Source organism: Stylophora pistillata, chromosome 5 (assembly GCF_964205215.1).
Source record: "Stylophora pistillata chromosome 5, jaStyPist1.2, whole genome shotgun sequence".
In the NCBI taxonomy this organism is placed as follows: Eukaryota; Metazoa; Cnidaria; class Anthozoa; order Scleractinia; family Pocilloporidae; genus Stylophora; species Stylophora pistillata.
The window spans coordinates 7,116,783-7,133,069 of NC_142523.1; the positions used below are offsets into that span (position 1 = coordinate 7,116,783).

The 16,287-nt window shown below is 38.0% G+C and overlaps 2 protein-coding genes across 2 annotated transcripts; both read right to left on the reverse strand.

Moving 5' to 3' along the window:
* Nucleotides 1–766: 766 nt before the first annotated feature.
* LOC111325069 (mitochondrial-processing peptidase subunit beta) lies at nucleotides 767–16,284 on the reverse strand. Its single transcript, XM_022928783.2, has 17 exons — nucleotides 16,150–16,284; nucleotides 15,977–16,036; nucleotides 13,738–13,827; nucleotides 13,070–13,156; nucleotides 12,618–12,747; nucleotides 11,650–11,848; nucleotides 10,890–10,969; nucleotides 10,667–10,776; nucleotides 9,918–10,022; nucleotides 9,626–9,688; nucleotides 9,336–9,406; nucleotides 5,498–5,563; nucleotides 4,693–4,778; nucleotides 3,252–3,282; nucleotides 3,087–3,144; nucleotides 2,567–2,642; nucleotides 767–1,009 (listed from the first exon to the last, which is right to left on the reverse strand). The coding sequence occupies exons 1-17, from the start codon at nucleotides 16,225–16,227 to the stop codon at nucleotides 945–947; spliced, it is 1,455 nt and encodes a 484-aa protein (XP_022784518.1). The 5' UTR covers nucleotides 16,228–16,284; the 3' UTR covers nucleotides 767–944.
* LOC148730039 (uncharacterized) lies at nucleotides 5,765–8,536 on the reverse strand. Its single transcript, XM_088762319.1, has 2 exons — nucleotides 7,528–8,536; nucleotides 5,765–6,519 (listed from the first exon to the last, which is right to left on the reverse strand). The coding sequence occupies exons 1-2, from the start codon at nucleotides 8,402–8,404 to the stop codon at nucleotides 5,906–5,908; spliced, it is 1,491 nt and encodes a 496-aa protein (XP_088618445.1). The 5' UTR covers nucleotides 8,405–8,536; the 3' UTR covers nucleotides 5,765–5,905.
* Nucleotides 16,285–16,287: the final 3 nt, after the last annotated feature.

Below are 16,287 nucleotides of genomic sequence, written 5' to 3' on the forward strand. Positions count from 1 at the left end.
GGAAGATTGGTGATGAGTGACGTCACTCCAAGAGCGTCGTGTTGTTATTTTACTTGACAAACGTAATACTTTTACAACACATCTATCGGGCATATTTATGTCGCCGAAAACTCTTTACCTTACTGAAAAAAAGCAGTGAAATGAACCACTGGCGGGATTTGGCGCGTTCCTGACTTGACGTCACGACCCATTCTGGAACCCATTCTCCTTCAATGGGCGTGGCCAAAGCGGGAAGTTTAAAGCTCGATTTTAGGGTGAAGACTCGTCAGAATCCAATTTTTAATTAAGAATACTTTTTTACATGTTAAATACATACCAAAACTATAAACACCTTGTTGGCCGTATAGACACTTTAAATCTCACGAATGAAGAATATCACGTAAATTATCCCTTATGCATACCGTGCGTTTGTGATACTTGTTGAAATTTATAATTAATACATACACATACACAAGAAGGAAATTAGAATGTGTAACCTCCTTCCCTACGTGTTAAACCATTGTTTCTTTTGAAAGGCGTGAAATAGGCGTTCAAGCTTTAATCTGAAGATTAACCGGTATTTTTTAAAAAAATGTGTGAATTCTCCTTCTTGGACGCACGCCGACTGCTCATATTTCTTGAAAGAAATGAATAAATAAATAAGCACGCACACATTATATAAGAAGTAAATTAGAATTTGGATTGCCGTTACATTGCTGCTTAAACTCTATTTGTTCTGTTTAGAGATCCAACAAATAACAGCGAATAAAAATCAGAGTAAAACATAACCGATTTAAACTTTTATTAAAACAAGCTTGGAAGTGTCGAATCTTTTCTAAAGTTTTTACAGATCAAAGTTTCACACGACACCAGGGCTAATACAAAGTCCTCTCTGTCTTTCTTTGTGCAGTGAGAAGAGAACCGATGATCGTGAAATAATAAAGGCGATACGCAAATAATTCAGTTTAAAGCCTTAACCAATACATTGAGCCTCGAAGTCTGTTATATTCCTGAAGCTGCTCGATGGGACCTGAATTACAGAAAAAAAAGAAACAATCAGAAAATAAAATTTAACAAATAGTATCAACAAGTCACTCACACAAACTGATGCATAAGCTGATTCTCGTGAATAAATTAACCAATCGTTAAACGAGGTAGAGTTAAGAGAAAGATGTTGTTCGTCTAGTCACGAGCGTGGAACAATGAGAAAGAGACACTGTGGTGAGTAAGGCCCTTTACAAAATTCATACAAGGTAGAGTTTGTTGTGCAAATCGACCCAGGAATACATTAACTAATTGATAATCGAGGTAACTATGTCACGCAAATTGGCGGGTACCATGTTTCCTCGAATAAGCGCCTGGGCGCTTTTTTGAAATGTGGGCTCTAAGGAGGGGCGCTTATCTGAAGGAAGGTGCTGAATCGAGGGGGCGCTTTTTAGGAGGAGGGCGCTAAATCGATTATTTATCATCATTAAAGAATTAAGGAGAATACTGCTCGATACAACACCGAACGATAACAATGCTTCAGCCTACAACAGGTCCAAGTGTCTGTTACCCAGTTTGAAATTATGGCTTTAATGACTAAACTAGACTAGCATAAGCTAAAGCATGCTAAACTAAACTAAAGAAAACAAAACAAAACAAAACATAACAAAACTAAATTTTTCCAAAAAAAAACAAAATTAAACAAAAAAAAAAAAAAACAAAAAACAAAAACAAACGAAGAAAACCTGCAAAATAATAAATCCTGATATGCTGATTTCATTAAAAAAAATATGGTGAGATACAAAACAAAACAAAATCAAACCAAACCAAAGGCTCCTTAGAGCAACCTCATGGTATGAATTTTTGGCGCCCTTGACGTAACCTGCGATCTGGCTTTCTTTGGAAAGTTTTTTTCGATCGCGGGCAACACGTGCTGGCACAATTATTGTGTTTGTAAGCGTTTTGATGGAGAAAAATTGTCTTAATTGCGAATGTGTGAAGAATTAGTTAAGATAACGGCTCACTTTATATTCGCGGTGTTTGGGTCTTCACGCACGAATCGTTCATGTTATCGTCACTTTTAGGACTCAGACGCCCATTTCTCTGCAGTCGAGTATTCTGTAACATATTTCCTTTCCATTTTTGGCTCCACAAAGGTATGTTTTGATCAAGTTTGGAATCAAAAAACCATCGCACTTCAAAGAAAGGACGCCACTTTGAATCTGTCCGAGTAGTTCGGCATATTCTCGCCTTTGTACCACCCCCCAAACATATGTACACCATGACTTTGAACAGGTAAACTTGTCGGGGAGGGGAAGAAAAAGTGTTTCATCCAGCTTTAATGCATAAATTAATGTCTAACAAAGTGAGTGAGGGATTATTTAGTGAATTTCGCCCCCAAACCCTAAACCCCGTAGCAAGACTTGCGTCATACCATGAGGTAAAAACGGAAGTTGGATTACTTTGTTATCTTGGAGACTGGGTAAGAGAGGCCCCGAATGAGGCGTTTCTGTTATTAAAATTGACTTCGTACGTGACAGTTTCATGGCAATCTCTTACAGAGTTTGGCGTCAATTGTAAAATAGGACGAGAATTTTCTTACCGACACCAACGACAGCCGGGCAGCGATCGTAGATGTATTTAGTGGCAATATCCCTCACCATCTTGGCGTCAACCATCTACAGAAAGAAGTTAATGTAAACACAGATCAGAAACGGTAACAAGAAATCTGTAAATAATATCCTGACCATCATTTGATATACAAGTAAACAAACGATCCTTGCAGGTGAGCTAAAATTAATTGTGATCAGACTACCTCGCGAGAGTAATGACCCATTAAAAATTTCCTCCTAGTATCTGGCGGCCACAGGTTCGAAACACGTGGAAGCTTGATTTTTTCCCAGCTGCGAGGATCTTTTTTTTAACAAGTACTTAAAGATCGACAAAATCTCCAATTCCTATAGGACGTCGACGAGTTCCTCATGACAAACTTTTCGTGCGCCTTACTCCCAGAGTTCCGCGCGGCGCGCTAGCATCAAAATTTCCCTTTGTTTTGGACTCACGCGACGAACTCTGCCGAAAATGAGACTGATCATAGTCTAAGAACCAAATGATAAACTCACCTCAATTCGTTTGTCAAGCTCAGGGAGTGGAATGCGGCGGCCATACGTCAGCATTTGTCTACAGAATTATTCGCAAAAAATATATTAACGACATCAACGTAAGCCCCACAGTACTCTGGCCACACCAGAAACACACAAAAAAAAAATCAAATAGAAATGACTCACCGTCCAATATCCTCGCAAATAGGAGTCGATCCTGAAGAAATAAGTACAATTTGTTAAAAAAAGTCGGATCATGTTTACTGTAGGTACTCTCGATCGATATATCGGTCGAGATTTAACGAATGGTAAACACCACAGCGTACACTATTGAGTTATGGATGCACGCGGGAGGTTGCTAAGCACGAAAGAAGCGTAAGAGTCGCGCGAGGCGATAGCCGAGAGCGACTCTAGCTTCTTGAGTGCTTAGCAAACCTCCCAAGTGCATCCATAACTCAATAGTGTATGCTGTGGTGTTTACCATTTGTTTTATAACATAACATTGATACATTGTAGCTAACAAGTTCCCTTTTATTTACCAAATCTTACGTGACCAGAAAAAACAAGCGCGCGCGGAAAAATAGTCTTTGCATTTGTTCACGTCAGCAGCGTACACCCATGGGCAAATGGGGACGCTAAATTGACCAATCAGAGCGCGTGCTTTACTTTGGTTATGTTATAATATCGCCCATCGACCGAGTCTCGGCCAACTATCGACCAACTACTACAATTTTCCTTCATAATCTCCTTCCTCTTTTTTTTTTCCCGATTTATTAGAGAGCTTACGCGCCCCGCTCATCATTTCACCCGTTGAAGACGGCAGCTGAGACAGTCAATATCCTACGTTCTACTAACACATATATAGTATATCATGATCAATCCAGACTGCAGCTCTTTGAAGCGTTAACTCTTTCACTCCCATGATCTCGACAGTAATTCTCCTCACTGTCTGCCATACAATTCTTGTGATGTTACTTTGGAGACCTTTGAATGGGATTAACTGATAATCCCCTAGTTAATATTTTCCTTTATTCTCAACACTTGTCTATCTGATATTGTCTTGATAACGTAGAGAGGTCTGTCTAAATTCTGTCTCGGTCGCTCATGGAAGTAAAGGGTAAATAAATGAAATACAACTACGAATTCATTCAAAAGGTTACAAAGAAGGTAACACAGCGATTGCCAGATAATTTAGTTTTAACAACTGCGTCGATGATCTGAATTAGCCACCGTAAAGTTATCCGAAAGCTGACGTTTCAAGCGTTAAAGCGCTCAGTTTGACGAAGGGCTAACGCTCGACACGCTAGCTTTAGAAACTCTATAAGGTCGCCAATTCACATTATAAACTCAGTTAATAATAAAACCAACTTATCTTGTTTTACAACCCCCTTCCCTATTTACCCAGCACTACAGTTTCTTGAAAACTTCCCTCATTTACAAATTTCTAGTTTGACTGCGATCCACTAAAAAGCCACCAAGAACTTTACACGAGGGCGATACACGAGGCTAGTGCTGCTTGTGTGCGACGCACGAGAAAGCACGGTGGGGGGGGGGGGGGGGAGGTTGGTGATGAATGCGCTAATACTCAACCCACTACAAACGGCCAATTAAAGGCAACAAAACATACCATCCAGCTGCATGAGAATGTTGGTCTTGAGCAGATTTTTAGCACGAGCCACCTCATGATCTGTCACACTTGTACAGATACGCATCCTACACACAGCAGGAAACACCAAATTAAAACCAAATTTTAAATATACGAACGCAAAAGAACAAGACTTTTTTGTACTTTACGAGGACTAAAAACCCACATAGAATTCCAATTTTGCAGTTATAGAAATAGATTTTCTACAGCATGGAAGACAGAAATACGATTCCTTCCAAAAGGCACAAGAATTTGAACCCCAGATCTTCAGATTCACAGTTATGATGGCTTACCAACTGGGACACAGAGAACTTGATAGTGAGCCAGGCTTACTATTGTGAAGATTGCATCAAAGGGACATGAACAGATGATGGTAAAAAATTAGCGGGTAAATTTATACCACTGCCATTGCCAAAAGGTTTGAATTTGCCTCAGTCAACAGTTGTCTCTTCATTAAAGAGTCAGTGTCACAGAGGTGATGGTAGCTGCTGTTGACCATAACCCCCATTCAACTCTTTAACTCCCAAGATCTAGTTGTTAAGTCTCCCCTTGAAAATCAGTTATGAGAATTGGGTGTTGGATCAAGAAAACACCTTCTACCTGATAAATTTGAGTATTCTCATTACCTGTTTACTAGGTAATGTATGGATATCATAGGGAGAAGTTACATGTTAATCACTTCTAGGAGTTAAAGCATTGAGTGTTATTTTTGAGTGGGTAAGATTGCCTTGAGACTTTTTCTGCTGATTTTCCCTTTGTTTTCCAAGAGAAAAATGTAAAAGCTTACCATTCATTTTGGATGCAATATGCTGTATCGTCAATCTTCATTCTATCAGCTACAAAGTAAACACCCCTGGAAAGAGAACATAATGTATCAAAAGGACGTAAAGACAGCAGAGTGACAATAACTCTCAAAAAAGAAACAACAAATTTGAGTTTAAATTTACAAGACATGTTTCGACATTCTCATGTCATCTTCAGTTGCAAATGAGCATTTAACTGTTGTACATTTGAATTTAAATTAGGGTACGTTACAAACTACGTGTCAGTGCTTACGTTACATTTGAATGTTAAAAACGCGAAAGATGTAAATAGCGCGCGCTTGACTAGATCAAAAAATAAATAGATAAATAAAAAATAAATAAATAAATGTAATAATAATAAAAATAAATTAAAAGACCAAGGAACAACATCATTAAAAGGAAAGAGACAATTCTAGATGTTTCAATTGCTGATTAAGGATGGGTTTTTCCCACTTAATATGCAATGCCTCTTTGATCTTAATTTGGTATTTCGAAGCGGCAGAATCTAAGATCGTGAAACATTCAGTATCACAAGAGTCAAGACAGGCCCTTGATGATTGCAGGTGCTTGTAAATATGCGAAGTTTTGTCCGACAAGAGGTGCTCACAAACTCGTGTACAAATGTGGCGAGTGGTCTCACCAATATAACTGACATTACGGCCAGCGCATGAAAATTTATATATGACACGCGAACGTAGACCCAGCGGTACTGAATCTTTCACACTGAACATGTTTCTGAGTTTAAACGTACTGAAGACTAACTTAATATCTAAATCAGTTCTACAATAACGTTTGAGTAGTTGTCTTAACTTAGTCTGAGCGATGTTCGAAAACCGACCAACGTAGGGAAGTTTATAATAGTACGCAGAAGGTATATCGGAGTTAGAAGAGGCGTTCTGCCCAGTAGGAGGATTCTTTTTCTTCGCTAGATACCTGTAAATGATCTTGTCTATGACCCAAGATGGAAAACAATTTTTCCGTAGCAAGAAAATAAGTTTCTTGACATCTAGATGAAAACCAACCCAGGAATTATTGATCTTATATGTTCTGTCAATCAACGTTCTGACTAAACCTAATTTGTAAATCAAAGGGGCGAAGCTGAAATAATTAGTAAGAAGGCCAGTAAACGTCTTCTTGCGATATACACTAGTGACGATGGATGTATGACTATTGTCTAACAATATGTCTAGAAACGATAATTTCTTATCAATTTCCTTTTCCATTGTGAAACGGATACTAGGATGCCTGGCGTTGATATAATCAAAGAACACGAGCGCGTCCTCCTCGCTATTGAACAAACAAAAGGTGTCATCAACATAGCGTCTGTAGAACAGAACTTCAGAGAATGAATAGTTATCTAGCCAGTTTTTTTCATGATGTCCCATAAAGAGGTTTGCAAGTACTGGAGCAAGTGGAGACCCCATGGCAACCCCATCTATTTGATCATAAAACACACCCTTAAACAAGAAACCAGTCTCAGCTGTTGCGAAGGTAAAAAGCGTTTTTAGGTCAGCGGCGTTTATCTTAAGACCACGGTTACCTTGATAAATGTATCTGATCGCCAGATCAATACATTCATCAAGAGGTATACTAGTGAACAGACTCTCAACATCGAAAGATACCATGAACTTCCCTGAGGTTGATAACTGGTTGATAACTGGTTGATTTCATGTACAAAAGAAAACGTGTCGCGGACGTTGTATTCACGCGGGACATGTGGCTCTAAAAGATTACAAAGGAACTTAGATAAATTGTAATTGTAGGTACCTATTGAAGATACTATGGGTCGAAAAGGAGGTGTTTCATTAGGCTGCCGAGCCTTGTGCATTTTAGGTAGCCCATAAAACCTGGCTGGTTGAGAACCAGTTGGATAGATTCTCTCATAGGTATCTTTGTCTAAGTGGCCCTTATTTTTAAGCGCTCTTAAAACGTTGTAATTTACCCTCTCTTTGTAATGTAGGATCGTTATCATTAACCTTAAACTTAGAAGTGTCACTGATAATGGAAAAAATACCCTCTTCGTAGGCTTTCCTGTCCATGACAACTAAGCCATTTCCTTTGTCAGGCTTCAGTATTACAATGTCCTTGTTCTTCCTCAAATCCTTTAGTATCCTACATTTCTTTAAGTCCGCTGCAGAAGGTTGGTGTGAAGAAACGTACGAATGGGCAAGATGAGAAAGGTCTGCGACCAGTTTTCCCTTTAGCTTCCTGTCGAGTAGATTTCTGACCATGGTGCGATTAATCAGCTCAAAAGAAGAGAAGACATCCGTTTTGCTAATGTTAGGAGGACAGATAGAATGTGAAGGACCATATTTAAGTATTTCCAATTGTTCGGACGTGAGATTGTGCGACGAGAGGTTGGTGACTGTCTCCGTTGAAGCAAACGGTAGAACCACGTTTCGCGTTAAACTTTTAAGTTTCTTCTCGTGAGTGGCGATCACACGTTTTACAGCCTTCTTGACATTATATTTAATAGTTCCATGGAGGATGTATCCATCGATGTTGCTGACAATTCCATTGATATGCACCGCTAATCTGTCTCTTACTATGGTTAACTTACAGAGTTCCTTTCTTCGTTTGGCGATAGCACTTCTTAATAGGCGTTTTCGAATAGCATGTACATCATGTCTACTTGTGTTAGGCAGTTGAAAACAGATGAACTTTGGAAACACATTAAACGATAAACAGTTTTTAAGAAAATTCAAATCCAACTCGGCTTTGCTTACTTTGATAGAAGTCTTCTCAAACTTCCGAAGGTCAGAGATGCTGGCTTTCTTATCATATTTTTCGGCTACGTCGTGTATAATGTTACCAAAAGGACGTAAAGACAGCAGAGTGACAATAACTCTCAAAAAAGAAACAACAACTTTGAGTTTAAATTTACAAGACATGTTTCGACTACTCAAACGTTATTGTAGAACTGATTTAGATATTAAGTTAGTCTTCAGTACGTTTAAACTCAGAAATATGTTCAGTGTGAAAGATTCAGTACCGCTGGGTCTACGTTCGCGTGTCATATATAAATTTTCATGTGCTGGCTGTAATGTCAGTTATATTGGTGAGACCACTCGCCACATTTGTACACGAGTTTGTGAGCACCTCTTGTCGGACAAAACTTCGCATATTTACAAGCACCTGCAATCATCAAGGGCCTGTCTTGACTCTTGTGATACTGAATGTTTCACGATCTTAGATTCTGCCGCTTCAAAATACCAAATTAAGATCAAAGAGGCATTGCATATTAAGTGGGAAAAACCTATCCTTAATCAGCAATTGAAACATCTAGAATTGTCTCTTTCCTTTTAATGATGTTGTTCCTTGGTCTTTTAATTTATTTTTATTATTATTACATTTATTTATTTATTTTTTATTTATCTATTTATTTTTTGATCTAGTCAAGCGCGCGCTATTTACATCTTTCGCGTTTTTAACATTCAAATGTAACGTAAGCACTGACACGTAGTTTGTAACGTACCCTAATTTAAATTCAAATGTACAACAGTTAAATGCTCATTTGCAACTGAAGATGACATGAGAATGTCGAAACATGTCTTGTAAATTTAAACTCAAAGTTGTTGTTTCTTTTTTGAGAACATAATGTATCTAATATTATAGACAGTTACTTGGATACTCCAATGTCAAAAGGGGTCGGGTTAGAGGACCTTGGCAGTACATCCTACTTTACTCAAATCCTTCCAATTGGGGTGGGGTAGGGTGGGGGGGGGGTGGGGTAGGGTGGGGGGGGGTGGGGTTGGGGGGGGTGGGGTAGGGTAGGGTGGGGGGGTGGGTGGGTAGGGTGGGTGGGGGAGTTGCAGCACTTACCAGAGTCCAGTGTCAGTGTAACAAGTGTTAAATGACATGAAACTGTGAGCCAAGTTGTGCTCCACCATATCCTGAAAAAAAAAAAAAGCAAAACAAATAAGGTTTTGGACACTAATTGCTTTCAACCTCCGTTTTCAGTGGAATGCTCGTTGAGATAACAGAATTGTACAAAATGTACCATATCAATGCATTTTTATGCAGATATATAAGGGAAATTGTTTGATTTCACACAAAATTCTTGGTGGAATATAACAAGAAATGATACAATGAGATCATAGCAGCAACCTCACCTGGGCAAGTTTACTGCTGATGTTTCTACCAGCACTAAATGATCTGTCCCAGCTACCAATCAACTACATGAAAAAAAGAACAGAGAAGACTTCATCAATGGGACAAACATTTATAAGAGAAATTGAGACAAGGACTTGCAAAAGATACATTTTTTAATATTGCTTTGTAAACTATTTTACTGATTGCTATTTCTTTGTCAGCGACTGTGGGCAATCACAAGAAATCATAATGTCATCACAAATCATTCAGATCTATGATTAGCACAGTAAAAAATTTGCAAGCACAACCTACCATATTGGCAACCATCAGGCCAAAGTAGTCTGGGTGAGTCCAGCCACATCCCTCAACAGCAAGAGCTACATGGGCCAATGGCATGTCATCATCACGGACACGAATCTGTCATTCAAAAACCTTCATTAATAGTATATCAACAACAATTTTTAACCTACTTGTGTTAAAAAAACAAAACAAAAAAACATCTGTTTCAATAACAAAATCTGGCTTGTCAGCATTGTTGTTGACAACCAGAATTTTAATGCTTGTCCCAAGAAGCGACGAATATAAAGCCATGTTGATACCATTTCCATGAACTAGCACTTGAGAAAAGAAACATGTCAATTGTTTTTGTGCTTCATACACTTATGATTGTTGATAAGTACAAAACTTAGCATTTATGTAATTAGTTCCATGACAAAAAAAATTACAAATCAGACTCTTTCATCAACTTATTCCATCTACAGTTAGTAACTGAAAGAAAACTGTTTAATGAGCACTTACCCCCTGTGTAAAAAAAAAAAAACAACTAATTTTGGACCATTTTTGGGGCCATGTGCAAGGGTCAGTGGTTTCAGCAGGAGGGTGACTGGTTTTCACAGGTGGGCAAAACGTTTTGAACTGAACTTCTTTCTAGGATAAACTATCCTCTAGATGGTCAACCCAGGTGGGCAAATCTGTCCTCACAGCTGGTAAATTTGCCCAGTGCCCAGCTCTTAGTGAAGCCCCTGCATGTGTATAATTATGCCCTATTTATATTCACCTACCTCACTGCCTGTGTATCTGCATGGATTGATGACATCTTGTGATTCATAGGTTGATCTTAAACCAACAAAATTTTGTTCTGCTAGTTTGACCAGAGCATCATGATCCACACCTAGGCCAAGATACATTCAAACTGAACACAAACAGCTCAGGCTTTTTTTTGTGAACTTACTTCTTCCAACTTAATTATTACAAAAAGTATGCTGAAAATAAATGAGAATTTACCTCCAGCTGCAGCAAGAACCATTCTTGGAGCACTGTAATGTTTGCTGATATATTCTACAAGATCATCACGCGTAATAGTCCTACAAAATAAGCAAACAAAGTCATGTCAACATAATTCTTTCAATTCCTTTATCAAAATGTACTCAAACAAACCTACATGTTAAAACTCTTTCAAATTTTAAGTCTCACATGCATATAAAATAGTATTACACTTTGAAAGCACTTAATGTCTTCTTTCATGTGTCAGGCAATCTGCTTGTTTTACTTTGAGTTTCCACTATTCCCTTAACTTAATGCTTTTCTTTCTTTTTTACACTTTTCAACTGTATTTCTGTACTACCCTGACATAATTTTTATAAAGCATCACTCTACTTTACCTTGTAACAATTCACTTACATCAATCAACAGAGAAAGATGCTTTTATAATTGTAACGGTGGCCAATTTACCATTCAACTTTGCTGATATATTCACAATTATAAATAGACCTACAAGAATACCATGCTTTATTCCCAACACTTCTAAAGATAGCTAGAACATTAGAGGAGAGGAGGAGCAAATTTTCTCTACTGTTCACTACAAATTTCCTAAGGAGCTGAAAAGGAGAATTTGTTTAACAATCAAGAGCCTCTTTGTTCCCGATTGTTTCCATATTTCTCCTAACCTTGATGTGTGATTCAGGGGTGATATTGCAAGGAGAAATAAGATGCTGATCACTCTTAGCGGTTCACAGGCTTTAGAAACTCAATTGAATTTACTTACTTAACATTCTGAGTTGGCCCAAGAATTGTTCTCCCAAGTGGGGTACCCTGGTACGCTGTGGCATGGAGATGATCAAACACTACTTCTTCTAACTGCGTATCAACTTCCTGCATTTCCCGCAGGATCACGCCCCTTTCTCGTTCAATTTCAGCCTCGCCCAAAGTTGAATTCTGAATAATGTCTGCCAGAATGTCCACAGCTGTAAAATTTCAAACAACTTTGATTACATTAATTTTGCACATACAAGTTACACTTCAAAATAATTCAGATTAAATAATTTTGAAATTTTGTACTTTTGAGTCACTTAGACCATTTTACTCCTGAAATCTCATGTGTAACTCTCTTTACTGTCTGTCTGCCATACTCCTATGATGTTAGTTTAAAGAATTTGGTATTGGATCAACTAATAATCCCCTCATTGACATTTGCCTTTATTCTTCACTCTTATTTACTTGATAGTGGGGCTCCCACACGCGTGGGGCAGAGCCCCATACCCGTGGAATATGGTCAACCTCTTTTTGTTTGGTTGTCAAGTGACTGACCGAGCGTATGTACATACGTACGTGCCTTCAGATTGCATGGGTAGGGTAGGGGAGACTACCAAAATGAAGGGAGGGGTGTCTCAGGTGAGTTTTGGCAAAGGCACATCTTTTATGTTATAATTAATATTACAAACTTGGAAGCTCTGCTTTTAGGCTGGGCTAAATCTATATATTATTGTATTGCTATTGTAAGGAGAAATTCTGTCTACGTGACTCATGGGAGTTATAGGGCTGAACTGCAGACTTTGATTATATATGGATCAATAATAAGCCTAAGTAAATGTTTGTCATGGTAATTATCGAAAATCCTTATTCTTTTGGGTTGACAAAAAAGTAATAATTCCAGGTAGATGTTTGGTAGCACTGGCTAACACAACCAAACCAATCAGCAAGTACAGCTCTCATAGGTGTTGTAAAACATTTTACCTTTAGGGATGTCTTGGCTGAACACCTTGGCATAGTACACAGTCTGTTCCCTAGAGGTGTAAGCATTCAAATGAGCTCCCATATTCTCTACTTCCAGCTCTAGATCCATCTGTGAGCGATTCTTAGTACCCTGAGAGCAAAATGATAAAAAAGATATAACATATGGTGTAAGAAATCTTCCATATCCTGAGGGTCCCATCATTGTATGACATGTAACTATCTTTTCATATTAGGACTGACAAGACTGTGTTCAGCTTTTTGCTTAAATGTATAGGAAGTCACAAAATCATCATCACAATCATAGTTAAAACATCACTCTCCCAAATTGATATGGCATTTTTTTTCTTCCAGTGGTAGCATTAGAAAAAGGATAAAAATCTAACAAAAAAAAACCAAAAAATAAACCAAAGGACAGAGAAATGAAGCAGGAGCTGAAGTAAGAAAGGAAATACCTTAAATGCCATGTGTTCCAGAAAATGTGCAACTCCATTGTTCTTTTCTGTTTCAAATCTGCTACCTGCATCGATCCACAAACCCACCTGCCAAAATAACATCAATTTGTTTAGATTTCCTTTCATGATACAAATTAAATTACACCAAGTAAATAAACAACACATTGCAGCTTATCATCAATATATCAACAAAGGGAGGTGATTGTTGTTATGTTAATGTCCATTGTTAAGAAAATAGAACTCCAGAATCAGTTAGACAAGATAAAACGTAACTGATCTAAATGACAATACCACCACAGTAGATGTATATTCAGAGCCACATGTGGGAAAAGGAAATAAACTGTCAAGAGTAATACCCTTCACTTTAACCATGCATTGGAGAGTAAAACTTTTTTTTTTCAAATTCTCTCACAGTGGTTATCAAAAAAATTCTCCAGATCTCCATTCTTGAAACTTTCAAGAATTTTCCCCTTGGATAAACTCTAAAGTCATGCCTTTAACTTGAAGTGGACTGCATTGTACATCAGGAAGGAACAATTTCACTGTTATAGTTAGGTTGACAAATAAAGTGTTCTAGGACCAACTTTGAGTTCTACAAATAAAACTTGAGTCTCTGCAAGGTCACATGTATGATAACAAGTTATATATACAAAATATGATGCACATACTGTAGCTGTTGAAAGGCCTGAGTCTTCAGTTGCAACCCTTAAACCATTGGCAAGTGTGGTGACTTTGGTTTCAGGTACGTTGTACAAAGACTATTTGAGTAGAAAGAAAAAAGAGCATATGTTTCTTAGTATCTCCATAATGCTGAAAGAGAAAACTTTCCTGATGATCACATGGGCATAAAGTAACCTCTAAAAACACTTTATGAATACTCCCTAAAATTATAGAGTGCTTTTATAACATCTGGTTGAGGCCCAAAGGCAAGCAAGATGATCAATACAAGATGCAAATAAACCTACATCCATAATTCAGGTATGTGAAATGTGTTGATGAAGTATTATATTTCCTTAAAATGGGAGTCTTAGAAGACAAGAAGTCACCGACTTTATACATCTTACGAACCCTGCTTTTGATGAAATAATTACATCTTATTCATATAATTGTATCAATTAAGTCAAACCTATGTATGTATGTATTTAAGACACTTTTAAGAAACAACTGACTTCCTAAACCCCTTTGCTGTCATGACTGACCAATAAACAATTTCTAAGTGATATCAATTCTCTCATACAAAAAGATAGCGCAAAGTAAAAATATGAATAGCATTTGATTAAACACCAAATTCTTAGAAATAAAACTGTAAGAAATGAATGGAAAACAGTACGGAGAATTTACATTTAAATCTGGGGGGGGGGGGTGAAGGGGTCAGAGGTATCAATCAAATGCCACAGATGTAGTGAACAGAAAAACAGGGTAACACACTTAATGAGGGTTTTCAGTTCGTAAAATGCTTCCTTAGAAGATTGCATCTAGTTTATCAAGAAACTTTAAGAATTCTTCTCACGCTAAAATAGTTTTGGTTTAGTTTTGAAGATCAGTCAGATAGGCAGGATTGTACATTATGGATTTACTGTACCACAGGTGGCCCAAGCTCTCTTTGAGAACCACACAAGGAACACAATTTGCATATCAATTTATAAGGATTTGTATGGGATTTTCTACAAGATATCCATTGAGATAGTTAAAAGTGAAAATTTTAAATAAAAATGGCTTGCTTTATTCCATACGTGTGTTGTTTGCTCCTGGTGACGTTATTTTACTGATTTCACTTGATTTAAGTGGTTTCTTGAATCCTGGTTCTCTACCACATAAAGAGAAGACAAGGCTGAACACTTCTGTCTGACAGTCTCCTGAACAAAGTAAAAAAATCCCAACTAAAATGTACCCACGGCCACAAATCCACCGCAGAATTCAAGGGCAAAGGTTGACCTTTCATTTCAATTCTCTAGTCACACAATCTCAGCTGAGCGATCTACGCCAGGTAGCTCTTCGTGTTGTCAGTGAAACGCTAAAACATGGTAGACATCCACGTCATTTTAAACACGACACAATGACTGTTGAAATCAGCTTGGTAACCTCGTCATGTTGGCAAACCAAGACTCACAGGGGTACTAGACCTGAGGGGACCCAGGGTTTTACAAGAAGTTTTGTACACAAGTTGAGGTCTAGTAGCCCCGCGAGTCTTGGTTTGCCAACATGACAAGGTTACCAAGCTGATTTCAACGGTCGTTGTGTCGTGTTTAAAATGATGCGGATGTCTACCATGTTTTAGCATTTCACTGACAACACGAAGAGCCGCCTGGCATCAATTGCAGGGCTGAGATTGTGTGGCTAGAGAATTGAAATGAAAGGTCAACCTTTGCCCTTGAATTCTGCAGTGGATTTGTGGCCGTGGGTACATTTTAGCTTGGGATTTTTTACTTCGTTCGGGAGGCTGTCCGGACAGAAGTGTTCGGCCTTGTCTTCTCTTTACGTGGTAGAGAACCAGCATTCGAAAAAACCGCTTAAATCAAGTGAATCGGTAAAATAACAACACCAGGAACAAACAACACACGTATGGAATAAGGAAAGTCATTTTTATTTCATATTTTCACTTTTAACTATCTTTAAGGATATCTTGTAGAAAATTCATACAAATCCTTATAAATCGATATGTAAATTGTGTTCCTTGTGTGGTTCTCAAAGAGAGCTTGGGCCACCTGTGGTACAATAAATCCATAATGTACAATCCTGCCCAAACTCTCAAAGAGAGTTTGAGCAGCCTGTGACTGTACACACTCAAACTTTGCTGAGTTTGTATTGCAATTTTGAGGAAATAAAACCTCCTTTCCTTGGAGAAAAACATATGAGTTGAGAAATGAATCCTAAAGAAATCTTTTTATCAAAGAAATGATCACTTACCTGTTCATATGATAGGGCTGTTGATCCGTATCTCTTACAGGCCAATATGCCGGTTTTACCCTGCAAAAGTAGAGTCAGATTTGAAACTTTTTCACGCAAAGAAGGAAGTCTTTATCTATTGAAACCCGGAAAAAATTCACAAGTATAATTATGTTAATACATAAATAATATACCTTTGGAGTTAATGAAAGAAAATTTGCTAGTCTACCGGCATTTTTCAACCCATGACGAAAGGCGATTGGAGACGCCATGTTGAATCGTAGCGATAAGTGCTGATTTGGTAGGGGGAGGTATGGGTATGAAATTATTCT

Excerpts from the sequence above, each read along its gene's own strand:
- LOC148730039 (XM_088762319.1), bottom strand. The coding sequence starts at position 8,404 with ATGTCTTGTAAATTTAAACTCAAAGTTGTTGTTTCTTTTTTGAGAGTT. Across the intron at positions 6,520-7,527 it reads CAGGAAAGCCTACGAAGAGG|ATGTCAAGAAACTTATTTTC; the intron begins GTATTTTTTCCA and ends GTTTTCATCTAG.
- LOC111325069 (XM_022928783.2), bottom strand. The coding sequence starts at position 16,227 with ATGGCGTCTCCAATCGCCTTTCGTCATGGGTTGAAAAATGCCGGTAGA. Across the intron at positions 12,748-13,069 it reads TGGAACACATGGCATTTAAG|GGTACTAAGAATCGCTCACA; the intron begins GTATTTCCTTTC and ends TTTTGCTCTCAG. Across the intron at positions 2,643-3,086 it reads AGCTTGACAAACGAATTGAG|ATGGTTGACGCCAAGATGGT; the intron begins GTGAGTTTATCA and ends TTCTTTCTGTAG.